At 52.9% G+C, this 27,937-nt stretch overlaps 11 protein-coding genes across 11 annotated transcripts; 3 read left to right on the top strand and 8 right to left on the bottom strand.

Moving 5' to 3' along the window:
* Positions 1-32: 32 nt before the first annotated feature.
* Positions 33-1,841, bottom strand: CPAR01_06569 (ribosome assembly protein 4; the record flags this gene model as incomplete). The annotated part of the gene is made up of 2 exons (XM_060490841.1): positions 33-1,356; positions 1,414-1,841. 2 exons carry the CDS (start codon positions 1,839-1,841, stop codon positions 33-35), a joined length of 1,752 nt encoding a protein of 583 aa, XP_060349715.1.
* Positions 1,842-2,920: 1,079 nt separating this feature from the next.
* On the bottom strand, positions 2,921-3,886 carry CPAR01_06568 (uncharacterized protein; the record flags this gene model as incomplete). Its single annotated transcript, XM_060490840.1, has 1 exon — positions 2,921-3,886. One exon carries the CDS (start codon positions 3,884-3,886, stop codon positions 2,921-2,923), a length of 966 nt encoding a protein of 321 aa, XP_060349714.1.
* A 2,190-nt stretch (positions 3,887-6,076) lies between these two features.
* CPAR01_06567 (uncharacterized protein) lies at positions 6,077-7,036 on the top strand (the record flags this gene model as incomplete). The annotated part of the gene is made up of 1 exon (XM_060490839.1): positions 6,077-7,036. The coding sequence occupies one exon, from the start codon at positions 6,077-6,079 to the stop codon at positions 7,034-7,036; it is 960 nt and encodes a 319-aa protein (XP_060349713.1).
* Positions 7,037-7,352: 316 nt separating this feature from the next.
* CPAR01_06566 (major facilitator superfamily transporter) lies at positions 7,353-9,291 on the bottom strand (the record flags this gene model as incomplete). The annotated part of the gene is made up of 3 exons (XM_060490838.1): positions 7,353-8,267; positions 8,321-8,456; positions 8,516-9,291. The coding sequence occupies 3 exons, from the start codon at positions 9,289-9,291 to the stop codon at positions 7,353-7,355; spliced, it is 1,827 nt and encodes a 608-aa protein (XP_060349712.1).
* Positions 9,292-11,227: 1,936 nt separating this feature from the next.
* CPAR01_06565 (SIS domain-containing protein) lies at positions 11,228-12,034 on the bottom strand (the record flags this gene model as incomplete). The annotated part of the gene is made up of 1 exon (XM_060490837.1): positions 11,228-12,034. The coding sequence occupies one exon, from the start codon at positions 12,032-12,034 to the stop codon at positions 11,228-11,230; it is 807 nt and encodes a 268-aa protein (XP_060349711.1).
* Positions 12,035-15,017: 2,983 nt separating this feature from the next.
* Positions 15,018-15,341, bottom strand: CPAR01_06564 (uncharacterized protein; the record flags this gene model as incomplete). The annotated part of the gene is made up of 1 exon (XM_060490836.1): positions 15,018-15,341. The coding sequence occupies one exon, from the start codon at positions 15,339-15,341 to the stop codon at positions 15,018-15,020; it is 324 nt and encodes a 107-aa protein (XP_060349710.1).
* A 2,684-nt stretch (positions 15,342-18,025) lies between these two features.
* Positions 18,026-19,825, bottom strand: CPAR01_06563 (sugar 1,4-lactone oxidase; the record flags this gene model as incomplete). Its single annotated transcript, XM_060490835.1, has 3 exons — positions 18,026-18,743; positions 18,821-19,439; positions 19,519-19,825. 3 exons carry the CDS (start codon positions 19,823-19,825, stop codon positions 18,026-18,028), a joined length of 1,644 nt encoding a protein of 547 aa, XP_060349709.1.
* Positions 19,826-20,397: 572 nt separating this feature from the next.
* CPAR01_06562 (uncharacterized protein) lies at positions 20,398-20,706 on the bottom strand (the record flags this gene model as incomplete). The annotated part of the gene is made up of 1 exon (XM_060490834.1): positions 20,398-20,706. One exon carries the CDS (start codon positions 20,704-20,706, stop codon positions 20,398-20,400), a length of 309 nt encoding a protein of 102 aa, XP_060349708.1.
* A 299-nt stretch (positions 20,707-21,005) lies between these two features.
* Positions 21,006-22,265, top strand: CPAR01_06561 (L-galactose dehydrogenase; the record flags this gene model as incomplete). Its single annotated transcript, XM_060490833.1, has 1 exon — positions 21,006-22,265. The coding sequence occupies one exon, from the start codon at positions 21,006-21,008 to the stop codon at positions 22,263-22,265; it is 1,260 nt and encodes a 419-aa protein (XP_060349707.1).
* Positions 22,266-22,679: 414 nt separating this feature from the next.
* CPAR01_06560 (uncharacterized protein) lies at positions 22,680-25,690 on the top strand (the record flags this gene model as incomplete). Its single annotated transcript, XM_060490832.1, has 4 exons — positions 22,680-23,131; positions 23,206-23,261; positions 23,329-24,094; positions 24,154-25,690. 4 exons carry the CDS (start codon positions 22,680-22,682, stop codon positions 25,688-25,690), a joined length of 2,811 nt encoding a protein of 936 aa, XP_060349706.1.
* Positions 25,691-25,830: 140 nt separating this feature from the next.
* Positions 25,831-27,381, bottom strand: CPAR01_06559 (ergosterol biosynthesis ERG4/ERG24 family protein; the record flags this gene model as incomplete). Its single annotated transcript, XM_060490831.1, has 3 exons — positions 25,831-26,921; positions 26,973-27,280; positions 27,344-27,381. 3 exons carry the CDS (start codon positions 27,379-27,381, stop codon positions 25,831-25,833), a joined length of 1,437 nt encoding a protein of 478 aa, XP_060349705.1.
* Positions 27,382-27,937: the final 556 nt, after the last annotated feature.

Genomic DNA, 27,937 nt, shown 5'->3' with positions numbered 1-27,937 from the left:
CTAAAGGTATCTCGTTTGCTCATAATATCACGTCAAGTCTGAATTTCCCACACGTTGAGAATGCCAGAATCATTTCTGGCATGGTGCCCATGCAAACACCGCCCAACCACCATGTACTGCCCGTTCCCAGAGAAGGCAGCCGACACCGCGAACCCAGACTCTAACCTCGCTGAGTAGACCACCTTTCCAGTCGCCAGATCCGTGGCATCAGCACCATCGTCTGACCGGTACACAACCCACCGCAGGTCAGGTGAGATCGCCAACGGGACGCCCTCGCTCCCCTTTGCCGTCTCAAGGTTGTAGCTGTTCATCGCGCCGCTCTCAGGGTCCCATATCGTCACCGTCCTGCCCCAAATCGATGCAATCACTCCCGCCGGGCTCACAGCAAGCCGGAGCGGGTTCCTCCAGTCCTCCATCTCGATCTTGGCAATGTTCCGGCCAGTTTCGACATTCGTGATCCTCAGCGTCCCGTCCTTGGACGCGGTGACGAGCCTGGTGCAGTCCGCCGTCCACTCCGCGTGCGTGACTTCATCAGTGTGGCTGCGGATGACGCTGTACCCCTGCCCTTTGGCGGCCGTGACGATCTCGACACGATTGCGCACTCCCTTGATTGCCAGAAGCTGGCCGTCGGGGCTAAAGGAAAAGGCGCGGATGCCATGCCATTGCAGGATGAACTTGCGCGCATTGGGGCTGTTGTCGTTGACCCATTCGACGACGTACAGGGCCGGCCTCTCGAAGTGGACCATATCGTGTGAGGTTAGAATCGGCTTAGGGAACCGGTTGACGTATTCATCGTGATGCTCCGTCGTTACGGCGACGAGGTCCATCAGCGGGGAGAAGACCATGTTCACGCCTTTCACTTTGATGGTGCGCCTGCGCTCTCCTGAGGCGGCGTCGAAGAGACTGATGTCTTTGAAGAAGTTGGAGACGGCGAAGGACGTCGGGTCTGTTGCGGAGGTGAAGCGGATGTCGACAGGTTCCTTTTCCAGGTTCATGGTGATCTTGCCGACGTGACGGAATGTGGCGTGGGCGGGAGCTGGTGCGAGGAGAGTCGGGTATGGGTTCACGTCTCCGTCTACGCTTGGTGCGGCGGACATGGAGTAGGTTGAAGAGCCGGCGTTGTCGGCGGTGACGGAAAGTCTCGCCATGTCTGATGCCGGAACCGTGGTCGACTGGTTGTCTACGAAGGTCCGGAGGAAGTTGAGGAACCTGGCGAGCTTCTGTGGCGATATGCTCTGGTCTGATGCGGGTTGCCGGTTCAAGATCTCCTTGATGGAGTTGATCTCCTGGAGGATCGCGCTGGTAGCATATGGAGGGGACTCGCCGGCCTCCTCTGCTCTTTGAAGATGTCGGACCCTGCTGTGTCTCAGTACCTCACCAACATCTCGTAAGCAACTGAGTGGGCAAGCTTACAGGTCTAATGCATCAACCGCCAGGCCCATTGTCCTCCTGCCCGTGGTCAAATGTGAGTTGAGGGCCGAGGCGCGGCTGGCTGCACTCCTCCACGCATCGTCACCGCGCCGAGACAGCGACCATCGGGACTTCTCAGGTCCCGTGTCAGTGACAGACCCTACGATCTGGCTGATAACCTCATTGCAGAATGCCGGGACGCATCGGATTTCGCTCAAGAGCTGGTCCTCTCCTTCGCAACTCGCTACATTGCGTCGAAGTGCGACGATGCTGTCCGAGAGTGAGAGGACTTGTTCTAGCACGGGGGAGAGCTGTGCTTCGGCTTCAGGATGGGCCGCAGTGAAGTCACGTAAAGCTGCGGTGGCCGGTGACAGACCGGCTTGCAGCTGATGGCATTCTGAATTGACACTGTTGGCGTCTGACGTGCTCATGATTGTGTGATACTTGATCGAATGTCTTGGGAGTACATGGCGTTGAGCTTCATTCCGCGGCGGCAGTTGTCGCGCTTATGAATTAGCGAAATGCTTAACTTGCACCCCATCAGGCAGCCAAGTTTCGAAGCGGCTATGCTCAAGGCTGGGAATGCCAAATGATGTCAGGGGAACTTGAGTGCAGATCTGTCGTGGCACAGTCAGCACTTGAGCTTCTCTTTGGTTTAGTGCTCTTCACTGAGATGACTTCTTAGAGACCTTGCGCCACTGTGGTGGTGTCACTACCGGTGCTAACAATTCTCCAATGAGGACCAAAGGTCATTAACTGTGCTACAGGTAGGGCTGCGTCCTCTCTCCCGTTGTTCCACCCATGCGATCCTGATCCTGCCGGTGATTCTTGCATGTTGTCATCTTTTATGTATGCCGTGACCTGGTTTCAACCATGCGACGGTGGGTGAATTAGGGATGGATGCTGCCGGCTTCTCACGAGATTATTAGGGAGTGCGGCACTTTACCTTACCGTGCGCTGCCCGCGTGTTGAGATCGTCGCCTTACAAATTCAACACTAGCCATGGCAACTTCTCGTGTTCGCGCTGCTCTTGCAACAGACTATTGAAGGTCGTTACAAAGTCTCTGAATCGTACTGCGTTCTAGCTCTATTGACGACAATTTGGGGCTTTCAGTTGATGTTGGCTGAGGGCTTCTGGCACCTCCACTCTACCAAGCACGGACGTAGATCTATAGGTTTGCTAGGCGCCTCCCCACCCAACCAACTATCACTGGATGTCAACATCCACCAATCCCCGATAGTCTAGTGGTGAGGATATCTGCTTGTCACCGGGGAAATCCCACGATTCGCAGGGGACCGGGGTTCAATTCCCCGTCGAGGAGTTCTTTTTGCTTTTGAGGCTATCGTGTGCCGATTTTGCTTTTTCCTATTATGCATTCACTTTTTAAGTCACTTGTGCTTCCGTTGGCTTATTTAGAAATGCAGATATAAAGTAGTTGGGTGCGTGATGAAGCTTCAAACAGAGGACGACAGATTTGACTCCATGCCTACTTCATTCGCATATCCCTAACTATGCCAGAACAAACCCTGCGCCGTTCGAGATAGTCACGTAGTTGGGCCTAGGCAGCTCCTCCTCGGTTTCCCTGGCCTCTTCCTCCAGGCCTATTTCCAACGTCTTGTCTCCATAGTCGAAGAACCAGGTCAAGAACCCGGTATACTGTATGCCTTCTTGGCAATGAATCCAATACTTTGGCGAATGCTTCCGCTGAATTTTCAGAGCATTGGCTACCCCCTTGGACTTGAGTCCAACGCCAGCCTCGTTGATTGGGTGCGTCATTGCAATAACCTTCGCGTCGGGGTTCATCTCCATGGCGGCTTCGACGATACCGGGATCAACTCCGTGAGGACTGTACAAAATGACTTCGTCTTTTCCATTCGCAGCTGCAATTTTGATGACGATGGCATGGTAAAGGTTCGGGTACTTCTTGGTCTCGTCTTCAAGCCGGAAGATGGACAGCCACTCGGGCATCTCTGGCGTAGCGGGCCACGCCTGGCCACGTACAAAGTCCGGAAGAACGTGGACGTTGTGAAAGTGCTTCATTGCAGAGATCGTGGTGGCGGCGTCCTCTACGGCAAGGACTTTGAGTGATGGATCAAAGGTTCGTAGCGTCGGTTGGTGCAGGTGATCCGGATTGGTATGGGTGACGGTCACCGCATCGAGCCAGTGCTCGTCGTCTTCCTTGGAGCCCCCGACTGCCTCCTCAATCTCTCGAACTAAATCTTCGCAGGATTCGATGGTTTCTAGCACCGATTTTTCCTTGAGCGACATCCGCAAGAAGTAGCTAATGAGCATGTCGCTGACGCCAAAGAGCCAAGGGTCTTGCAAGATATGGTAAAAGACCTTTTTACCGGTCGCCCCTGCAGGTCTGGGGATAGAGATGAGCCATGCGTTGTCGCAGTTTGCGAGGGTTACGATAGGTCGTTTGGGGGTTTGTCTCGCTGCGGCGAGTGTTGCGATGAGATTCGCGCGGTCCATAATGGGGGTTGAGAAATGGTGGTGGTGAGTACGCGACCAAAGATGAATTGTGCATTGCGGGGGGAAACGTCAATAAGTACTATGGTGATAATGATATTGATCAGCATGGCGAAGTCGAATGTGTTTGAAGCCCAACAAGGGACTATTTGCATCCAACCAATGTCAACCTCTAGAATCAGCCTGTCAGATTTTAGTTTACCATGTCAGCACTCTCATGGGATTCATATCCAATGCAGTCTCTTTGAAGGATTCGCCTGTGAGTTGGTGCAATTAAATGGAATGATTCTGATAGGCAAATAATATCACAAACGATAGAAATGTCACAACTTTGCATATGCCCAGAAACCAGGATCCGATTCACCTTGGTGGTTGCAGTTTACGACTTACGCTATTTGTATGGATTATCATAGCGCACGCTGTGAATGTCAATTCTGTTCCATTCAAGATAGCTGTACTCAGTAACATTCTGAATGTTCCTTAAATTCGATTGGCTGGGTTAGCAGTCGATGACATTTTATTGTACATCTTTGAAGTTGACGATTTGATACCATGATGGAAGCTCGTGCCAGGCATCTTTTGTGGGGCGAATTAGCGCTCTGGCAGATACCGCTAGTTTCTTGGTTCAAACTGTAAGCGCCTCCTCATTCCTCCATGAATCCACGAGGCAACACGTATTACTCAGATCTGAACTTTCTCAGAATCGACGTCTTCATTACAACGTTGAAAGCCCGCTCAAGTCCTCACGAAGGCAGCGATCTCTTCGAATCCACTCCGTAGTTGGTAAAACCCCACCCTGACTAGGTCTGACCTTCCCATGCTGCATTAGAAAGTCTAGATCTTTAGGGTACCAAATGTGCCCCAGCCATGTGGATAGAAGCTTGGCAAGGTCTGAACTGTATCGTAAAATAACCCGACAACTCGGGACAAACTGAGGCCACAGCTAGAGAATGTAACCAAAAATACAGAAAAGTCAACTCAGCACAAGCCAAGATGTCACCAAATCTTCAAGGTCATGGTTATGTTTTAGTGACAACATCGACGGCATTGCTGACTCGGTTACGTAGTTGCTATTGGTTACAACCTCATAGCGGTCTCCACTTGCCGCTTTGTCGTCGGAACCGGATGAAAGCGGAGCACATAAAACCAAGACACCTCGCCATCTTGGCGAGTAAGGAGTCGTTCTTTTTTCCTAATCTGGTCATGGCTAGTCGCGTTTCTCTTCTCATCTACAATTCTGCATCAGCACAAACCACTCAGATTGAGTTCAACGACCTGTAGCATCTCATCCCACCGGAATCACGAACTCAAATCACATGCAATTTGGTCTGGGGGGAGGGAAGTTTCTATCAACATCACACGTAGCACAAAACCTCACCTCACCTCACAAATCGGCTAATGCCGGGCGGATTTCAATGGCTGCTCAAGCTCACAGGCGCTCTCGCAACGGTTCGTCAACCCGCACTCGACGAGGCTGACAAACGCGTCGAAGTCTCATCGCGCTTGGCTCTTTCTACCGTCTCTTGGCGTAGGATCTAACTTTTCTCTGCTCTTAACACAGGATGCGGGACATGTCGAACAGCCCGTATCAAGTGTGACGAGGCGCGCCCGTTCTGCAAGCAGTGCGAGCGTCGTGGTGTCGAGTGTGTCGGATACCAGATACATCTGAAATGGGTTGAGATCAGCGATATCAGCCCGGATAGCCAATCTGCAAGCAAGAGCGTCATCAAACCCCGAAGTTCTTTGACGATTTGTCCATCAAAAAAGTCGGCCGCGTGTAGGAAAAAAGCTATCCCCCCGACATCCGTAACACGCAGTCTGTCAGTGGGCCCGAAACTTCATTCGTCGTCAGATGCCTTCATTTTCAGACACTGGGCCGACTCTTTGCCGGATCTTGTATATCCCAACCCTGAAGAATACGCTACCATACGCCAACCATATCTTGCCTTTGTCTGGAAGGAAAATTCCATCCTTCTTCCAGCGGTCCTGGCTGCCGGGTCCGCCCATCTTTACGCACTCGGGAAGCTCAAACATGCAGAAACTCTCGAAAGGAAACAGAGAGCACTCTCCACAATGGTGGCGTGCGTAAAGCAGCCTAGAACCATATCGAACCCCCAGTTTCAGACGTCATTCCCAGTGTATTTGAGTGAAGAGGCAATTGCAGCATCAGCAGCGCTCGTTGGCATGGAAATCATGCAAGGGTCACATACACCATCAATCATCCCTCTTCTTCGAGGCCTTAAAGCGCAAATGCAAGAAAGACACAATTTACGACAAAGAGTGGCCGCAAATTGGCCAATCGAAAAGGACACTCCAATGATGGCAGTGAACGTTAAGATGATGGCTTACATCGACACGTTCTGCTGCGTACCTTGCGCAACACACCCGGTCTTTGACGAGCAGGCCTGGCAAGATCTCATCCTCCCAAAATGTCAAGACTGCTCTGCCGCCAATGGGCCAGACATTGTTTTCGGCTACTCGATGCGCATCTTGCCGGTGATTGGAGCAGCAGCCTCGCTGGTTGACGACTTCTTCCAAACGATGATTATGCCCGAGGACTTTGTCTCTTCTCGATGTCATCTCCTAGAAAAACTTGAATCAGCTTGCCAAGATCTTCCACCTCCTCAACATCAGCCAGATCCAAATACTGATCCATCGGCTCCGCCAACGAGTCTCAAAATCCGCGATGCCAACGCCTGCATCGCAGCCGCCCGGGCCCACAGCCTGGCAACACAAATCTTCCTGCTCCGCGCGGACGAGGGTGACTCAAGCACGTTGGCAGCCGAACGTCCCGCAAAGCATCCCCTGGCTTTGGTGGAGCAGCTATCCGACGCCGTTGCCGCCGTGCCGCTCGACACGCATGCGGCGACCATGATGGTTTGGCCCGTGTTTGTGCTCGGCTGCGAGAGCATGGCGGTGAGCGCACGGCGGTATGAGGTAGAAGACCTGTTTGAGAGAATTATCGACAAGCAGAAGCTTCTCAATATCTCAGTGGCGCTCAAGATGCTGCGGGAAAATGTTTGGACGGGCAGTGTGACAAACACTGCGAGCCCTGCGAGTAATATGTCCCCTGCAGAAGAGCCGTGTCGATATACACAGAATCAGTGGGTCAAAATGTGTTGGAAAGAGCGGCTGCAACTTTGTTCGGCATAGGAAAACCACATGTACCTTACAAGTTTGCAATGACCACAGATCTCACGACTGTGCGTGCAATCTATGACGCAGTAACTACATGTACTCGTACGAGTGATGAGATAGAAGATGGGAGGCAATATTGGACTTTTGGATAATGATGATGATTCTATCTATATTCTACACATTTTGATCGCTCGAGGTTCTAAGTACAGATGTTTGATAAATAAAGGCTATTTGACAAGAATGTAACTGGTGACTGGTTCACAGTACAGTATTCGACATAGGAAAAGGGGGGTATCTTTCCGGTTTCCGTAGTACAGAGGGGATAAAAAAATTAAGACATCTTCTTCGCTTGCTCCTCCAAAGTTTGAATAAGTTTGCTTCTCTGCCGAATCTTTTTGCCCCACTTATAAAAGATAAAGGGGACGGGCATGAGCACGACCTCGGCGACACCGACCGTAATGCCCGCAATGCGCGGTGTCAGGGCGGCGTACATGCTCTTGCCGACGAGCACCAACACGGCGCCCAGAATAGATCTGAAGACGAGGTTACCGGCTGAGGCGGAGGTCGCGTACATGCCAAAGACTTTTGAGATGTAGCTGGTTCCGTAAATGAAGACGAGGCCGAAGCCGTAGCCGAAGGGGACACCAGATAGGACACTCCAGTAAAAGGGGATGTCGATGGGTAGGGAAGTCAGAGCGAATGAGAGCTGGCCGACGGGCTCGAGGACCGCACCGATGCAGATGAGAAGGACGACTGCCTCTGGCTCCTGTTGGCCAGTCTCCGGGTTCTTGGGTTGGCGATTGACCAGCTTTCTGAGAAGCGGCTCGGTGGCTAGGACGAGCGCGATACCGACAAAGACGCCGAGGAAGGCGAGACCAGAAATGGCGACGCTCCAGCCGCGCTCGGTGGTGTAGACAATAGGAAATGCGACGTAGGCCAACTGGACGATGGCGTAAATGACAGATATGTAAATGTTCCAGAACATGAGCACGGGCTCAGTGAAGGATAGGATGAAGGGACGGGACACGGCCGTCCTGATTCTGCGGAAAATAGGGACGGTGTCGTCAAAGTCGGACCAGTATCTGTGGTCTTCCTCTTCTTGCCGCTTTGCAGCAGCCTTCTTTCTCAGAAGTGTAGGCCGGTACGTCTCTGGAACGGTCATGATGAAGAGAGCTCCCACGGCTGTTGAGATCAATGACATCCAGTTGAGTGATCTCCAGCCGAAGGCTTCAACGAGAAATCCACCCTGTCATTATTGTTAGTAACCTGGGCCGAGGATCTTGAGTGATTGGAACTTACCATGAGAGGGCCGAGGACGGGACCGTTGAGGGGTCCGAATGAGTACACTGACATAGCCAGCGGCAAGTATTTGGGGTTCGTGATGTCCATGATGGAGCCGCCAACGTTGGAAAGCATGACACTTCCCGCGACAGCACTAGAGTTCGTGTGAGCAACTGATCTTATGAGTGAAAGAACAATGTGAAGGCGGCTTACCCTAAGAAACGTGCCACGATGACCATCGTGAAGTTGGTTGCCAGTGCGGCGAGAGGAATCAGTCCCAAGAACACTGTCAGACCGCCAATGTACATTGGTCTTCGGCCGAAGGTCTCACTCAAAGGTGCCATGATAAGGGCACCAAGGGCAAGACCGACGAGGTAAAGAGAGATACCGAGGAGAGGTAGTGAAGGGTTGGTGACGTTGAGCTCTTGGCTCATCTGGGTGATACCACTGGAGTAGGCCGTCGAGTAGATGCCCGTAGCCAGTGTCGTCAAGGCAAACATGGCGACGACGAGCACACGGTAGGCCGTCGACCAGTTCTTTGGGTCATCCGGGTCTCCATCCCAAAAATCGACACGGAAGGCCTTGAGGGCTGTTGGCGGGCCCTCGTCGTCTTCATTTTCTGGCTTCTCGTCATACTTCTTAAAGTCCTCGACATCAAAGTCAAAGTCTGGTACGTAAAAGGACCATCGTGGAGGGAGGGCAGTCTTCTCGTTGAAGACACCCTCGATATATTCGTTGGCGACGGGGTAGTATGATAACCTGCTTAGCCGCGGCAAGCGGGAGAAGCGGTCTGATGGTGGTGGTTCAAGTCCAAGAGGTTGGAAGCGTTGGCTTCTTCGCATCCATGAGCTCCTGGCATTGATGAAGGAGTGCCTACCAGGAGGCGGCGGTGGTCTCGGTGGGAGAGGAGCGAATCTGGTCTGCTTCTGTCCACCTGGAGGGTAGAACTGTAGCCTGGCGGGGTCAGGCACTTGGAGAGAGTCCGACATGGTGATGGATCATTACTGCTAGCTTCCAGACTGGTAGCGGTGAGTGAAGGAGAGGGAATGGAGGTTTTCCTGTCAATGATGGGCCTCATTGAGTGATAACTGCAAGAGGCAGGGAAAGGAGCCCGCCGAGGACGGGGACCGACCCTATCAGGACCATGAAGTCCAAGGGGCGAGAACCACATCATTCTCGCTTGCTGTGCTACGCATGTCTTGGATAATTGACGGGCAGCGTCTAAGAAGCAACGCAGGCCTTACATCCCACGCCCCCCCCTCCCCACATGGCATACGTCGTTGTAGCCGCCAGCTCGGGGTGGCTGATGATGAACACAGCTCATCATCATGCTTGGGGACCCCAGGGCCGGTGATCGACTAGGATCACCTTGGGTGCGGATCGGCGGCACCGCAGCGATAACCCAGGAATTATTAATTTCTCTGAGGACTCCTGAATCAACGAGACGCGACGGGGGAGGGATGGGTGCCCACAACGGACGACCGCAGCGGGCAAGCCGCAAAGATGATGTGCCAAAAGGAAAGCCTTTCGGGTGGCCCATGCCCCCCTATCCCGGCAACTACGCGTCAAACCCCACGTGCCGTTACGGGTTGGCGTTATATCAAACTGTTTTAAGGACTTTCGACCCGAATGTGCGTGGGTGGAGTACGTACCCTCCGTTGGATCGAGTCAATGCGACGCTGGTGAGGTTCCTAGTGGGATAAGACTAGGACACCCCTGTCGGTCGATTGGTCCGTACTCAAGGAATATTCCCTGGCTATGCACGGGCGATCATCCTGCAGGGGCTCAAGTAGAGATGGCAGGGTTAACGTCCGTCGTCTGCCAATGATAGGAGGAAGGGCGACTGGACGACAGGATCTGAGGGAACCAAGGTGCGGCGTCTAGAACTTGTTGTGTGAAAGAGATTGCAGGTGCCAACTCCAGTCGAGGCGGACAAGCGGGGTTCTGCTTCTCTCTTTCTCTTACTCACTTGCCGTTCTGGGTTCTGGGCAGCAAAGGCAAAACAAACTCATGGAGATTTTTGACTTGTGACAGTGGGTGGGTGTGGGTTGTGTCAGTCCCAGATCTCTGGCAAGAGAGGCAAGCACGGCACTCATTCATCCACCCGCTCACGCCGTGTGGCACATATGCTCCGCAGAAGAAACTCTGGGTTTGGGATTTTTTCCTTTGCTGAGACCTGAGGGGATTATGGAATATGTACTACCTAGCCTTATGTTGGCATCACGGCACGGCAAAAGAGTGCCTGGCGAGGTATCACTAGGCCGGTGGATGAAGTATCAGGATATGTGCAACGACACATTTGTACGTTGATGTGAGGTGTTTGCAAACAAGGAGGCCCAAAGTCGAGACTTTTCAAACATCGATCAATCGATCTTCACCTCCTCAGGGAGGATTGATGATCTCGCCATTACCCTGCATTAGTGTGGCGACAAATGTAACATGCCCTACGTAGCACCACCGAGATGTACGATAAACTGGATTCAATGTTTATGCCAAGCGTGAATAATTTCTAAGAAACAGATGTACATGGAATGAAGTCATCTCGAGTACACTTAGTTCCATTTTATACTTTGTACCGAATGAGATGGCAAAATGAGATGCCTGCAGTCTATAATCTCGTTTCGGAGTATGGCACATCGTTTTGGGAAGAGAGTTATGTTTGAACTTGAGAGATAATACGAGATATGATCATCGAATTGTGGTATCGAACATAAGAAATGAAGTCTATGGAGTCCCCGAAAACCGCTAGTTTTGCCTAATAATCCCGAATCCGAACAAGATATTTACAATGAAGATTGGACGCCTTATGAGCAATTTGAACTCTGTCCGTTAACGTCTGTGAAGTCCCCCCGATATCCGACAACGCCCTGCCTCAAAACAATAGAAAGCTTTTCTCAATACAAAAGTCGACAACCAAGTGGCTGTTTATTTTGTCTTGAAAGCCTGGCCAATGGCGCCACCAGGGTGGTTCTTTGCAAAGACTGATGATACCGATGAGTACATCTCCTTTGAAGCAACATACGCCAAGGCATCGCCCATGGCAATGGCCATGGTCGTAGAAGTGGTAGGCGCAGAGACGCCAAAGGTATCCTTCTCAGACTCGGGGATGGGAGCAGGGAGGAGGATGAGATCAGGGCGGGCCTTTGCGATCTCGCACGTCTCCATGCTAGTGGGTGAAGTAAGGAGGATGAGAGGGCACTTCTTGTTGAGGTGAGGCAGGAGGAGCATGAGCTCGGGGGTCTTGCCGGAGAAGGTGATCATGATGAGGGTGTCGTACTCGCCCACAATGCCGAGGTCACCGTGGAGGGCCTCAGTGGGGTGAAGGAAGACGGCGGGGAGACCCAAGCTGCTGAAGGTGGCAGTGAGCTTCTTCGCAATCCAGCCAGACTTGCCGACGCCGATGAAGACGACCTTGCCGCGGTGATCGCGGTGGCGGACAAGAGCATCAACGGAGCGGTAGAAGCCGTCGCGGCAGACGCGCTCGGAGGAGTAGAGCTGAGTAAGGGCCATGAGGGCGTTTGCCTCAGTGCGGAGGACGTGGATGGCGCCATCGAGTCGGTCTTCGTATGATGATGAGGCCCTGCGGTCCTCGTGGGTGACGTCGCGGAGAGGAGATCTGGGCATAGGTGACTTGGGGCCGCGAATCTCATATGACTTGGCGAGGTTGACGTTGAGCTCTACGGGGCCGCGGCTGCGCATGCCCATAGCAGATCCAGAGCGAGGAGGAACCATTTTGAAATGTGTGTGGTGGAAAAGGGAGAGATGGTTGAAAGAAGCGGGTGAGGCTCGATGTTTCTGTTGCTTGGAAGAAGTGAAGCAGTGAAATGGAGCCCGGCTCTGATTTGTTTTAATCAACTCTGTTGATGTTTGATGAGAAGAAGAAAGGTGGTTGGAAAGTGAAGCTGATGATCTTGCTGATGATAGACCCGTGATGGAGAGAGGAAGATCCGCTCTTTAATACTGATCAAAGGTGCTCGATCCATCGGATACCTTGGAGCCATCGATATCTCCAGTATATTCAGTCTAGTGTAACTTGTAAGCCTAGAAAAAAAGAGGAGTTTGGTCGTTGGGCGTAAAGCGGATCCTCAATTTGATGCACAGGGAGGTCCCTGGCTCGAGCCTATCATGGGCGATCTGCCGTCAAAGTTCATGACAGAGGGTGGGCGTCCTTTTCCACAGCGAAGCGGTATCCAAGGTGAACCATGCTTCACCGTGTCGGGGGGTACAAGCTCAGAGAGAGCCCTTTCATTTACTCTGGACATGCACGTTTGGCCGCGGTAAGAAGGCGTGGGAAGGGTGACGAAGTCGTGGTCTCAAAATAGCCCACAATAAACAACGGGCCAAGACTGGTAAACCCCCCTCCCCTTAATCCAATAGGAAACCTGACGCGAGGGCTCGTGCGCCTCCGAGGAGCAGGCATATGCCAGACTTTGCATAATGTAAGCCACCTCATCCCGCGAGAATGCTGTTATCAGTTCCCACCTCGGTTCATCGGTGGTATGTCTTGATTTGTTCCGGGACGGGATGGGGGGTTTGTCAAGCCACACCGACGCGACGGGACGACGTGGATATCCCGTGAACCGTCCATAGTGTATTATTCGTAGATATCAAAGAGAGAAGCTGGTCGAGCCTGGGTTCTGGGCCTCGGTGTACCTGCATGCTGGCAAGGGTCAGAAGAGGACATCTGCAGGTCTTGGCCATCTCCCCCAAACTCACTTCATCTCCGTCTAACCAGGACAAGAGATCGTCCCCTCTGATCAATCTGATGGGCGTCCGTGGCGTCCTGATTCGGGCGAGAAGCTGGGCCAAACTTTAATGTTTATCAATCCACGCTAGACGCATCTCTCCGTAGATTGCTTTTTTCGGTTTCTAAACGCCCCCTCGTTAATTCCTGTCATTCTACAGCTGTCGTGATCCCATTCAAGCTGCGCCTGGTACGCCATGGCCCCCTCCCGCCAAGATAGCCGCCTGTTGGACATAGATTTAGACGCTGGGTGGCTAGGCTGGACACGTGCTGGCCGCCGTTGGTAGCACGGCAAGGTGTCTGACTCTGACGTATGGTCCCCTTGCATCGCATCCAATGTTGTCCAGGCTCCCTGACGTGTCGAACCTCATCTGAAGAAGCTTTCAGATGACGCTGTCGTACTCAAGGTGAGTTTCTTGCTTATTTGGCTTCTTCTAGAAGGAAAACTACGTGTTGAAACCGTTCTTGTCTCAATCATCAGGCCTACTGGGCATAAGGAAACTCGCTCTCAGCCGCACTAAGGAAAAGACGACGCAATATCGATGGAGTCAACGTCATCCACAATTGCGATGACAAGGCGATTACGGATACCTATTCATTGAAACGGAATATATTTTACAGAGGGTCTTTTTCTTTGTGTGCGCGCGCTAACGAGCGTCTTGCCGTCCTCCCCGGTGGCACCGCAATATGGGAGATGGAGGGGCTCCTTCGCCTCTTCGGGAAGTGGATGGGCGGAAAGGGTCACACCAGCGAAAGGAGTGGGCGGATGGCGTCTAGGCGCATCGGGGCTTAAGCTGTCTTTGGGCAGCTTTAACCGATAAATGGCGCCCAGAAAGCTGCAGACGCAAGCTGACATGGCAGAGCCTCCTTTCGAGGTGACATTTTACTTTCTTGGAGTCCCTGAACTTTACAGAGCACTCTCACCAGCCACAGAAGAAGGGTGGGGGCCCTGGAGGAGAGAGAGAACAAGAGTGAGTCAGTTTCATGCCCCTGTCCAGTCATCGTTGATCGACTCCTTTCTGGCCAAGTCGGAGCTGGGTTCAAGGGTGACATTCGGTCCTTAGTCCCTGGGTCCTCTTGGTGGCCAAGACACACCACACGTCTTCGAGGCTTTCGAGCACTACCATTAACTTTCTACTCACACACTTGGCTTGACCCGACCTTCTGGTCGGGAGCTGCCGTCTGTGCTGTTCTCTGCTAGATCTGGTGGCAGGGGAGCCTTGATTGCCTGCCCCCCTCCCTACTTTCGATTCCCCTCCCACCCGAGAGTCAGACAAATTGCACAAGTTGCAGGTAGTGGCGAGGAAAACTCCAGTGCTCAAAGTCAATGGCGAGGTACTCGGATTCATGAGTACTCAGTAAAGTGGTTTTTGCACATGCTCGGCTATGATCACCATTCTCTCACACCTTAGCTAGTCTTGGCTCTCAGTTACCCCAACTTACCTGTACAACGGACCAATTTTTAGTCCAGCAGAGAGGTTTATCTGAAGGAGCCGTTTTCTTGGATCTGCACCCCATGGTCTCTTCATCTGTTCTTTTGCTCGCAAATCGGTTCAACGTAGCACTTTCTGGAGGGTTTGTCTCGCAGTCTACGAGGGCTGAGGCGACCCCGACTCTATTTCCTTTCTTGGCAAATGTAGTCGACACTGTGATTGTGCCCTCCACGCCTCACCTTCAGGCTTCATCAAGAAAGTGACCCGAAACCAGGAACATACTACCTATTGACACGAACCATTAGTGTCTATTCTGGGAATCAGATCGGACAAGCGCGAAAAAGCCACGTCCACTTCACCTCGTCTCAAAACGTCTGTCGTATGTCACCCAAGATGGCAGCTATTGCAGACAAGATGATGGAATGACTGGCTGGTGCTGAGGTGCCTGGTTGGGGTTGGGGGTTTGGTTCGGACGGCGCCCGGCGCCCGGACTTGCGCCCATCACGGCTTTTCCGGACTCATGACGAACGGGTGCTTGTTAACGCGCGCCTTGCCGACCCTCACCCAACTGTGAAACCCGTGAGAAAATCATCGGCAGTTGTTGGCTGTCGTCCTCACCGGCCGTGATAAGAGCCTCAGTCTCAACTCTCTCACGGCATCCCCCCCTCCCAACTGGCAACATGATCCAAAACGGGGATTCAGATAAAATTGGAGAGATGGCTCTGCACCTGTGTAAGACCCAGCATGTGCAGAGGCCCAATGATGTCCTGACGGGACGGCTGCGGAACGTTATCGATGGCCCGGGCTCCTTTCTCTCTCCACTGATGAAGCTGCAGCAGTATGCAACTTTGAGTTTCTGCATACATTCACTCTCTACTGGGAGGTTCTCGTCTGCCCCAACACGGCTAGGTCGGCCGTACCCTGCTTGTAGTGTGCTGACAACAGTGCAGCAGGACCTGGTCGTTGCGTCTTCCTGAATCCTCCTTCCTTATTCCTTCTCGTCCATGTCAAGCATGTCTGAAAGTCTTGACCACTCTCAACTACCGAGATGGGTGGTGGAGTATTGTCTTGTCTCTCAATTCCGGGGCAACGGGTCGACTCCGTCCGTTCGACTCTTGTCCCCAAAACTCCAAAACTTCAAGTCTCCATCCAGTCTATCCGTCTCCAGGACCGTCCCAGATGGCCGCCCCGTCATACAGACATCAATATGCTATCGACCGCTAACAGTCTAGCGCATGCAGGTGCCATCTGGTTCTCGCCAAACTCTGTTTGAATGAATTGTGAATGCAAGTAAGGAAAGACGCGCCTCCCGCGGGCTGGTGGGGGGTTGCTTTACCATTCAAGTGTTTACTGTAGCATTGAACTTTACAGTCACCACCAGTATTTGCTTGTTGGTCCCCTTTTTTGCGCAAGCTACATTGATTGCCGTCCACAACCACGTCATTGCCCGCCACTACGGGACTCAACGTAGTAAAAAGCAATCATTGATGTTCATCTGACGTGGCTTCCTGAACCATAGAACCTTAATCATAACGGGATTGACGCGGCTGAGTGCTACTCTGATAGAAATTTTCTTCCTTGATTTGCGCTCAGCCCTTCGGTGAATCCAGAGAGTCGGGAAGTGGGCGCGCTTGGGGGGAACGGAGCACAGCCAGCGGCGCGGCGGTGAACAGCCCAAAGCTAGATGGCACTCTCTGACTCTCTGACTCCCTCACCTTGCACCGCGGCTCACAAACTGCATGATTATGTGATAACTGGGCATTGGGCAAAAGGCGGCTCAGTTACCAATTTCACGCAAGAGGTTCCACAACACGCAAGCAAGCAAGGACGGCCCCTTGAGTACGCGGATGTTGTGGACAACAATCCTGTTCCCAGCCCGAGGGCCAACCCACCGGCTGTGGCTCGAGCTTGCCGCGCGCTCGTTCGGGAACAGACTTGACGGAAGTTCAGAACACTGGATTGAACCCCCAGCAATCTGTTTGTTATCGGCAACGCAGGGGAAGGGATAGCATCATTGTCGACGAACTGATTCGCCGCTTTCTTTCCATATCACTATCGGATATCCAGCCGGGTACAGTAGGAGACATGGTGCTGCGACGAGCCCCTACATTGTAGATATCCCAGACTACCTGATGGAGTACAGAGGTGTCTAGGCCTGCCAGTGCGTGTGCGCAAACATCTGAGGCTCCGGCAAACACCGGCCGGATCTTCATGCAAGATTGGATTTTCAATCATTTTGAGTTTTTCGTTTATTTCTCCGACTAATATAAGCCAAGTAGATGTTCATATTATTTTCTCTCTCAGACACCGCAGCTAAGGAACCTCAAACAAGGTTGAAATTGATAATTTTTCACTATAGACAGCATTGGCAGTAATCAATTCGGTATCAGCGATCCGAAGACCTCGTCAAACGTCCCGAAGATGCTGGCCATATAGGCTACTCATGAGCACTAAGCTGTTGGTGCGTCCCCTTGCTGCAAGCCATACCGCCAACTAAGACGAAGGGGTCTTCAGATAATGCGCGATTGCGCAACACCGCAGTGCAATACTAATCCACAATCGCGACGCAATGCGACGTTGAGCCTGCAGCCTTACGACGACGTTGATACAAAGAACAAGAGTCCGCGCTCGTCCTCGCTCGTCCTCGCCGACCGTCACCGGCGAAGGGGGACGAACGTACGAGCGGCATTGAATTCGGTGCGATGATCAAACTCGCTGATTGCCGCTCACCCGCGTCCCGCGGCCGACAAACCAAAACTTGAACCATGCCCTGCCGCCCGCCCCTTGAAAAGCCCGAGCGAGAAAAAGAAGAATGATGTGATGAAGGGTATCCAGAATTCCTTAACTTTGTTGTCCTTCCCAAAGAAATTCTAGAACTTGGGAGTCTCGTCTTGGTGCCCAGAATTGGGTGATCTCGCTCCAGGAGAACACGGACCGTTACCTTGTCTTTCTTGCTTAGCAAGATTAAAGGGCGACGATCTGAGCATCACACAGGGGAGGGGGGTCAAGTGTGGAGTCTACGGTCTACCTACCATTACGGCGTAAAAAGCTGTCTTTACACGTATCTGGCATTTTCGGACTTTCATTTATCTACCTACACCACAGACCAAGTAGCATCTTGACGGATGCACTAACGGAGAAGACCCCCGTTCTACCCTCGCCTACCGTAGCTGCGTGCCCATGGGGGTGGATGGAGGGGTGGGTTATCGACTGCGCAGAAAAGGAGACAGCTCCAAAATTCAGGGACCAGAAAGATTGTTGGCTGGGAAGGGAGGCATCAACGGAAGAGGCAATGATTTGCACGTTTCATCGTATTTGAATATTGGGAATAAGAACTGTTTACAATCTTACTTTGGATGTAAAATGCTTCCGGGCAGTCTGGGCGGGGTGATGGAAATTGCCTCGCTTGAAATCTATGTGATTGTATTGTAGGAAGTAAATCAATGCTATGAAAGATCCAGATGCCAATTTTCACAGCCCACGCCATTCACCGGGCCAAGAAGTTACACAGTCAGACACTACAGATACTAACTAAGATAGGGTAGCTCATGCCTTGACATCAGCATCGGCATCTTCGATCTCCAGACGGGTGCCGTATACGGTTACACCCCGGCCAGCATCATGCCTCGTCTTCTCAAACTCTTCAAACTTGAGAGGAGCGCTCTTGGGATCCAGCACAAACTGCCGGTGCCAAGGTCCGACGAACAGTCCGTCGGGGTCAACCTCATCGCGGACACGACGCCACTGGACCATGTCGTCGCCGTACCACTCAGCAAACTCCTCGTTCTTGACGTTGAAGTTCTTGGCCCAGTGCGGCTTGCCACCGAGGTCACGCATCAGCCACTCGAAGCCCTGCATCCAGCGCTTCAGGCCGGGCGGGTCGAGGTCGTAGGGACGGTACATCGTCGCGTTGAGGTTGAGCGTGGGACCGTCCTTGACGGTGCTGTCGAGGAAGGGTCTGTTGCGCTGCTCAGCGCTGGTGTGGACGGTGGCGTCGCAGACGCGGACCTCGACGGGCGAGTGCACGTAGAGGCCCTCAGCAGAGAAGGGAATGCCGTGGTCGACGTAGTCGGGGTCGCCCGGCTTGAGCTTGTTGAGCCAGGATCCGAGACGCATCAGGGCCTCGGGCCCGCGGTGGAGCGGGATGGCCCACTCGTTGACGAATTGGCTGTAGAGACAGTTCATCCACAAAGCCTTATCCATGGGCTGGACGGCTGATGAGGTGTAGCCATCATTGAAGCCGTATTGCATGCCGAACACGAACCTGTAGGACGTCAGTTAGTCCGTTGAGTCCGTCGACGACGTCGGATGAGGTGTATCAAGGAAGGGGCTTCAGCTTACCATTCAACCCAGGGCAGGATGCGAGGGATGTAACGCGATAGGTAAAGGAGGTTGTGGTATATGTGATAACCGAGAGCTCCATCGTAGTAGCCGACTGGCGGATCTCGGTTCTTCTCCTTTCCGGACTCGAGGTCTTCCTTTGTGACAATGTCTGCCTTCCAGACCACGGCCCTCCTGGTATAAGGCAGCCACCACACCCGGACAAAGTCGGACTGGGTCCATAGCTTGTTGTCCTGCTTCCAGGCGTCGAGCATCTTGTAGTCGGCCTGGATCGTCTGCTGCCAGTGCAAGCTAAAAGCCGGCACGGCACGGAAGCTGACCTCGGTAATGATGCCGAGGGCGCCGAGCGACAGCGTGGCGCCGCGGAAGAGATCCGGGTTCTCGTCCGGCGAGCATGAGACCGTCTCACCGTTGGCAAGGACGATCTTGAGGGAGGAAATGGCCTCCGAAAGCAGACCGTATTTCAGGGTGCTGCCGCGGGTTCCTGTGCTGATGACGCCGGCGATGCTCTGCTCGTTGACGCTACCCAGCACAGGGAATGAGAGGCCATGCTTATTCAGCTCCTCAGTGAGTTGCCATAGCCGGATACCGGCTTGCATGACAACGAGACCAGTCTCTTCTGTCAAGTTGCATTAGCATAGCTCTCATGAGATTACGCGGATGAGTGAATGAGATATGACATGAGGGTCCGTGCTTACTATCGACAGATAACACTTTCTTGAATCCATCGAGGTTGACCAGCCAGTTACTCGTGCACGTGAGGTCCGAAGGTGAGTGTGCATGGCCAACCGTGGTGATGCGCCGTCTGCACCGGCGCGCAAGCTTGACAGCCTTCTCAACCTCCTGCTGCGACTGAGGCTGAATGAAGAGCTCCGGCAGCGATGAGAAGGTACGCGCCCAGGTGGTGTGGAAGTGAGCCGACTTGGCCCGGAACGGGATGCCATCGGCGGCGGCATCATCGATGATGCCGCGAATGTGAGGGTCCAGGGACGCAACGGCGGCCATTGTGAGTGTCGGAGCCTGCTCTCGTCGACGATGATAATTAACAACTATTACACCGGGCTCGGAAGAAGCAAAGTCGAACTACAGACGACCCTGATGATGATCCAAGGTTGAGGGGCTTTTGTTAAGTGCCGCCCGCCTCTCTCGTTGGCAAAGATTATGAGGGAAAACCCGAGAGTGAATTGGACAACGCACCCTGGAAGCCGAGTGTTTTGGAAATTTTGAGGCTAATGACGGTTTATATGACAAAACAAGTTTAGCGTCCGCAATGGAGCACACCGCATCTTCTGGGTTTCTGACTTTCTGCGGTGCTTTCTGGTGCGACCGTACGACTGGCGCCAGGGATCGGGGGGATCTGTTTGTGGATGACGAGTCAAGGAGGGTGGCTTGAAACGGGAAGTCTCAGAGGAACATGGATACTGGGGTTCCGCCACACTTATGCCGGCCGGCGAGGCCCGGTAGGAGAAAAATTGCAGTTGGCAAGGATTCTTGCATTTGGGGGTCCTCCCACCCATGATCTCTCTTCTCTCTCTCTTTTGCGGCTTTGCCCAACTTGTCGTTCTGCTGTCACTCTGTCACTTTTGTCTATCAAGTTGTGGCAAGTTGAGACGAGGTGACACGTGCAATCGGTCCAAATTCACTTGGCAAAATAGCTCGCGCCCAAGGGCTTGGCCCAAGATGGACCACGCATAAACCCCACCACGCAACATAGCTTCGTAAGTATTGACGAGTTGATACTCTAATACCTTACCTATGTATCGGCACTGAGTCGAGTACCCTTTGAGCGTACGCGGCTTGAGCCTAGCCCTGGGAGAATCCGAGCTCACGGTTTCTGGGTACGCTAATAGAAGCGGACGGAGAAGAGCGGTCTCAACTGCCCACATAACAGTTATGGTTAATAACGAATTCTTCCTAGTCCAGGAGCCTGGCAAGCAGCGAGGCCCCCCATGCGGGCTTTTTAGACCAGACTTCTGGACCGATCCTGTTGTGACCCTCTCATATCAAGTAGCAAACACCTCACCGGCTCAGCCCTTTCTTCTGACTTCCCGTCTTAAGGCTAGACAGTTTCCTGACAAGTCCCTCTTCTTTCCCGCCCCTCTTCCCGAACTTTTACACCCTGAGCATATCGAACCATTCTCACTAGCTCTCATCTCATTCTCATATCACCTTTCCTCCAGGAGTCATGGCTACCACAACAAGCCTCAACCCGGCCTCCCGGCCTTCCATCGCCTCTGTCCTGCCACCTCTCTTCCTGGGCACAGCAACCTTCAACACCCAGCATGTAAAGGACCCGCTGCAGATGCCGTACAGGCAAATCGTCTCAAGGGCGCTAGAGCTCGGCGTCAACGGCTTCGACACATCGCCGTACTACGGCCCCTCAGAGGTCCTCCTCGGCGACGCCCTGGCCGCCCACACCGCAGCCACCAACATTCCCAGAGAGTCCTACGTGCTGGTCACAAAGGCAGGCCGCATCGCCGGCAACGAGTTTGACTACTCGCCGGCGTACGTGCGCTACTCTGTCCTCCGCTCCCTCAGCCGCCTCAACACGACGTACCTCGACCTCGTGTACATGCACGACGTCGAGTTCGTCCCCCCCGCAGAAGTCCTTGCTGCCGTCCAGACGTTAAGACAGCTTCGCGATGAGGGCAAGATCCGCTATGTCGGTATCAGTGGTTTCCCCGTCCATGTTCTCTGCAGTCTCGCCGAGATGATCCTCGCTGAGACAGGTGAGGCTCTCGATGCAATCCTGAGCTACGGCCACTTCACCATCCAGAACCCCACGCTCGGCCTCGCAGAGGTTGTCGCCGGACCCGACCACACCGACGAGCAGAGCCCGCTGCGGAGATTCCGCAACGCCGGCGTGCAGGTCGTGCTGAACGCAAGCATGCTCGGTATGGGTCTCCTCACATCCACAGGCGTTCCCGCGCGCACGGAGACGGCGGAGGGCAAGGCCGGCGTTATCGCCTCGTGGCACCCCGCGCCGGACGACCTGCGCTTGGCATGCCAGAAGCTCTCGACCATCGCCAGCGATGCCGGCGAGCGTCTGGAAACCGTGGCGCTTCACTGGTCAATGGAGGAGTACGCCCGCGTCGGCGCCGCAGCTGGTCTCGGCGTGCAGTTGCCGAGCCAGAGCGGCGACGTGCGCGTCGGAGGCAGCGTCATGGGCGTCACCAGCACCGCGGAGCTCGAGCAGACTGTCGAGTCGTGGAAGGTTGTGCTCCAGGGTCTCGCTGCTGGCAGTGAGGCTTCGGCGCGGTATGAGAAGCTCAAGGCTCTCGTGGAGCAGAAGATGTGGCCCGAGTTGGGCGTGTGGAAGGGCTACAGCTGGGCGAGCCCCGATGAGGGCTTCCAGAACGAGAGGAGCGCGGATAAGTTTGGCTTGATCCCGGAGGAGGATGAACTGATGACCAACTTCATGACTAGAATTTCCAGCAATTTGTGAGCGATTAGCGTTACTTGCAGGTCTCGGTACCTGATAGAAATAGACACATTCGACAAAGTAATCTGCAATGCAATTCCTCATACAGCGATAAGCACCTGATTGGTCAATATGCCTTGGCACACCAGCCCCCATGGCGATGCAGGCTACGGGATCGTTATGAGGCGCATCGTTATGAGGCGAACCATCAGCTGCGACGAATAATTGGACTGGAGTTGTCAGATTGCGGCACAGCCTGCCTTGGGCACACTTCGAGGCATTCTGCCAGCTGCTTTCGGGGGCCATAGGAATCATAAGGCGAGATCTCCCCGCCCACAGCCTGATCGTATCTTCGCCATTCTCCCCTTTTCAAGTACGCGGGTCGCTGGTGTCATCGATCGTTTCAGTACTGCCCTGAGTACTGACAACGGCTGAAAGATGGCAGAAGCCTTCGGTCTTGTGGCGAGCGTCTTTGCAACTATTCAGATCGCTGATAGAGTGGTTTCGATCTGCAAGCACTACATCGAGAACGTCCGGGATGCACCCTCCGATCTACGCACGATCCTCGTCGAATGTTCCTCGGTGGGGGCAGTCTTGCAGAACGTCGAGTTCCTCCTCAAATTCGAAGAACCATACTCGGCTTTGCGAAAAGCTTTGGACGGAGATGCAGGGCCTGTTGCAGAATGCCATGGCGCCATCGAACAGCTGGAGAAGTTGATCGCCTCTGACCAAAACCAGGCACAAGGGCCCCCTGATTCTAAGAGAAGGAAAGTGCAGGTCACTCTGAGGAACTTGGCATGGCCGTTGAAGGAGACGAAGGCCAGAAAACTGCTCCAAGACGTTGCACGGTGCAAAAATACAATCAGTCTCGCTTTAACCGCAACATCCAGGTAAGTGAAAATGCTGTGTCTCGTATACAAATCACGGGTAGCCAGCAAGAATTCTAAGACTTATCTTCCCCTAGTCATGACATCAAGCTCATACGCGAAAGAACTTCACGCATCCAGCAAGTTCTGACTGGTATGTTCTACTCGACCTCTTAAGCGATAGCCACTGTTACCATACTGATCGTCACCTTAATGGTTAGAAAACCAACGAAACGATGTGTACAAGTGGCTCAGACATACTGACCCATCATCAATTCACCGCCGAGCTTGCACAAATCACGAACCTGGAACGTGCGAATGGATGTCACGTACTCCAGAGTGGACCCAGTTCAGTCAAGGAGATGTACGATGCCTGTGGATTCATGGCATCCCGGGAGCCGGCAAAACTATCTTGGCTTCACAACTTGCTGAGAAAATCGAAGAGAATTGCCGACAGTCTACTTCAAGTGACTCTGTGTCGATTGGAATTCAATACTACTGCTACTTCGGGCACAATCAGGACGAGTCAGCTCCATTTTTAAGATGGGTCCTTGAGCGTATGTGTAGGAAGGTAGATCAGGTCCCAGACCATCTTTGGAAAATGTTCAAGGATGGCAAGGATCCAAGCCTCAGCGACCTGCTCACTGCTCTTGAGGCTGTCTCACGCTACTTCAGCAGTGTTCACATTACGATTGACGCTGTTGACGAAAGCAGTCCCCGAGAAGAGCTTCTCAAGGTCTTGCGAGATCTCGCCACCGACTTGAGATTCTCAAACATCCGGCTCTTAGTGACAAGTCGCGAATATCTGGACATTGAAAAAGTCATGGAAGAGGTTTCGACGGAAATGTCCATGAGAAACGAGTACCTCGATGCTGATATTCGTCTGTATACTGAATCGCGACTCGCTACTAACGACAAGTTGAAGGACTGGACAAAAGATGTACGCCAAGAGGCTCTAGAGGCCTTGTGTATTGGCGCAAAAGGAATGTAAGTATGTCACTTACAACCGCTATCGTCTATACGAGACTAATCGCTCCGCGCCGTAGGTTCCGGTGGATTGTATGCCAGCTTGATTCCTTACGACGAATCAAAGGGAACAAGGCAGCCATCATGAACGAATTGAGAAACCTCCCAAAAACCCTCGACGAAGCATACGACAGAATTTTCGAGGCCATACCTGAAGAAAATCTACAAGTTGTAGTTTCGGCTCTTGATTGGATCTGCTTCAACAACAAAGTTTTTGGGCGTGAATGGATCGACTCCAACGTATTGATAGAGGCAATCCGAAAAGACTTGTCACGGCAAAGCCGGTGTGCAAAAGACTACCGCTACGATGTCGAATTTCTTCGCGAATTATGCGGATGTCTCATAACTGTCATGGCAGACGACTTTTACCTTGATGAAGAACCGGAAATTTCATTTTCGCATTACACTGTCATGGAATATCTGGGGACATCGATCCGTTTTAGTACGAAATATTGTTTTCGCCTAGACAAGTCCACAGCCCTAAGCGAACGAGCGAGCGCCATTTTCTCAGAGGCATTTCAGTACAAGAATAACGAGATTAGGACTCTTGAGAACGAGGAAATTCCTCGGACCCTCGCATGGCGGGTCGACTTTGGAACATATTGCACTTTCGCAGCCATAAAAATGATCAATGACTGTGAAGAGTATCTCCTACAGAATAAGGAGCTTGTTCTCATGCTTACAACTCCGCACCACTCAAGAACACATCCTTTTGACACGTTTCGTAACTTGTTACTCTTAAAAAACGGGCGTTATATCGTGGAAAGGCTCATCACGGACTACGGGCTCGGGTGTGCTTATTCGTCCACGCAAGTTGTATTCTATGCACCATTACAGCCTGAGATTCGGATTTTGGTCGACTTCTTTCAAATGCAAGCTTTCAAGCTAGCTGACTTCATGCTACGCAAAGAAGGTTGTGGAAGGAATCTTCTGGGGACTACAGTACGCATGGGTTTCCGATTCGACGAAGGAAACATTGTACAAATATTCCACCTTCCACTTAGCGGATTCATGGTGGGCACAGCCTCGGATATTTCCATGGAAGGAGCATCATTACATGTCTTGAAGAATTGGCACAAAGACATCGACCTACGCTGTCTTCTGCCGTACTCTGTCGTTTTACATGGTCATGAGTCGTTCATAGAACGCGACTTTGTCGGTGGAGCCTGTGATGCGATATGCAGACTTGAGGACCTGCTGGACCTGGGTGCGAAAACAGATGCACCAGACTTCGTAGTGACGCCATTACAAATCGCTGTCGCTTGTTTGGATCAGGATGGGGTGAAACTTCTGCTCGAGAATGGAGCGAAACCAACCGCTAGAGGGAATCCGGCTGCGATGAATCGGCCAGAGCACACCATACTACGTGCATGCGATCATCTAAGTGGTATGACACCGCTCCAAATATGTCAATATGAGGCCCAACAGCCTTGTCTACAGGCTATCTCCGGCTGTGGAGAATATTTTGAGGCAGTCGTCGGCCACCGCCTGAGAAACATCAAGGAGATCTCGGGGAAAATCGAGGCTATGCTTCTCCAATACGGTGCTACATATTAAAGTAGGCATACACAAACATAGTTCAAATGCAAATCGCAGTCCAAGTCCCAAATTATGTCACCTCCAGCTTGATTGATGACATCAATGTATTCACTGGTCGGTGAAATTGACGGCTGCATCACCTACCTTACTCGACTCCCCTAGTAGACCCCGGGCAGAATCTTCCATCTAACAATCTTCTTATAATTCTCCCAATCCTCGCCATACTTCTCGGTACAAGCAACATCGTCTCGCCCTTCGCGATGAATAAGCAAGATGGCAAAGTACAGCACGTAAAAGTACGTAAAGACCATGCCCCAGCCACGAGCAGCGCCCTGAACGACCTCACGCCCGTCAATCATCGTGATAGCACCGGACACGGCGCTGCCAGCAGTGAGGATCTGGTAGCCGGACACGGCAGTCGGCAAGCTGAACGGCGAAGCCTGAAGCCAGTCGCCAAAGTAGTTGATATGACGAGACCTGCCCCACCATCCACCAGTAAGCAGCCTAGTACCGCGTTTCGTCTGGATGAAGGGCAAATCTTTGACGCTCGGGTGATCAGGCTGCGTGCGGAAGACCTTCTTCTGGTTATTCGCAGAGCGGAAGATATACAGGCCAGTCGCGAAGACGGCAAAGATGCTGGCGACGCCAGCCCAGCCCAGGTGGACGGGGTAGACGGAGAGGTAGCGGGTCTGGGTGGAGTAGAGGAAGGGCACCCAGACGATGTCACCGAACGTCAGCATGAAGCCCAGGCCATCGGTGGTGATATCCATCATGGTTAGCAAGCCGGCCTCCATGAACTGGCCCTCGAGGACATAGTAGCCCTGCACGGCGGTGGTGAGAAGGATGCTGTCGGAGAGGTAGCCGTATGTGCGGTACTGCTTTGCGCAGAAGGCAAGGTTGAGGATGACCCAGCCGGTGAGACCGGGGCGCATCTCCAGCCAGGCTTTGAGGTCAACCTCGCCGAATAAGGGCAGGGTGATGCGGGGGTTCAGTTCGCGGCCGATGTAGATGTCGTAGATGAGGCTGCCGGTGTTGCCGCCGACGGCTAGCTCACGTAGCTCTGGGTTGCCAGGTTTCACGCTGAAGCTAGCGACGTAGACGTAGACGGTGATGATGTAGGCGAGGATGGTGTTGGCGGTCAGGAGCTGGAGGTAGTTGTCTGAGATGTAGGTCCAGACGGCGAAGTCGGCGCCTTGGAGGTAGGTGCCGATAGCCAGGCCGGCGAGCTGGAAGACTGTGGCGTTGAAAGCTGTTCGTGGGTTAGATGGATTCATTGAGTGTTTGAATTGAGAAACCTTACAGTTGAAGCGATACTTCAATGGGCGACCAGATTGAACCAACTTGGTACCGAGCATCTCTTGAGCAGGGAGAACGCGGTACAAGACCAAGCTCACAAAGTAATAGGCGATGCTCCAGCCGAAAGCTTCCCAGCTACAGAAGCCCCAGATTCCATCTGCGGGCCATGGCGTCTCGAGCTTGAGCTTCTCCAAGGTCAACGTGCGAGGGCTCAAAGTGGATGGTGCGGGACATCCGGTCTTGTCATTGCAGACGAAGAAGAAGGTCCACAAGAGGACGGGAAGTCCAAAGACGATGGCAAAGGCGCCGGGACTGGGTGAACATGAAAAAGTCAGCGATTGGGTATGAGAAGCGGCTGTAGAACGCGGAACTTACGGGCCTCCAAACTCATAGCTGTGCTTCTTTGGAGCCATGGTTGTTTAGAATTGTCCCTGACTCAGCACGATGAATTCTATCAATGTTGACCCGTACTTAAGAGATAGATATCTCAGCTGGCTTCAGAATAAAGAGTGAAACGCCGGCTTCCACTTGACGTGACGCGGTGGCATGAGAAGAGCAAATACAACACGCGTAATGGGGATACCCCTTTCTGTTGGGGCAGAACAGCACCAATCAGCAGAAATTTGCGGCGTGGGTCGTGCTTCCAGCTGCAATTTCCAGTTGCCGAGGCGCTAATCCGCGGTGGGCGACGCCGAGCCCTCTTGTGCTCCGGTGCCGATCGGCTCCACCTCATCGGTGCCCGTGTTTTCCGTGATGTCCTTATTCACGGACTCCGATTAGACATGTGTTGAATGCAAGGAGTCTCAATGGGCAGTTCAATTGTTTTTCAAAAGGTGAGGTCAGGGCTCAGTAGACATTATCTTCATTACTCATAAGCTAACTCAATCAAAGTGTTGGCTACATCTACATCCGCCGTGACCGCGACGCTGCTACATCTAATAGGCGGTTCCTCTACCATTGGCTCAACAG

The sequence above is a fragment of the Colletotrichum paranaense genome (assembly GCF_030867605.1).
Source record: "Colletotrichum paranaense strain IMI 384185 chromosome Unknown Scaffold_5.1, whole genome shotgun sequence".
NCBI lineage: Eukaryota > Fungi > Ascomycota > Sordariomycetes > Glomerellales > Glomerellaceae > Colletotrichum > Colletotrichum paranaense.
This window is presented reverse-complemented; position numbering and strand designations above follow the sequence as displayed.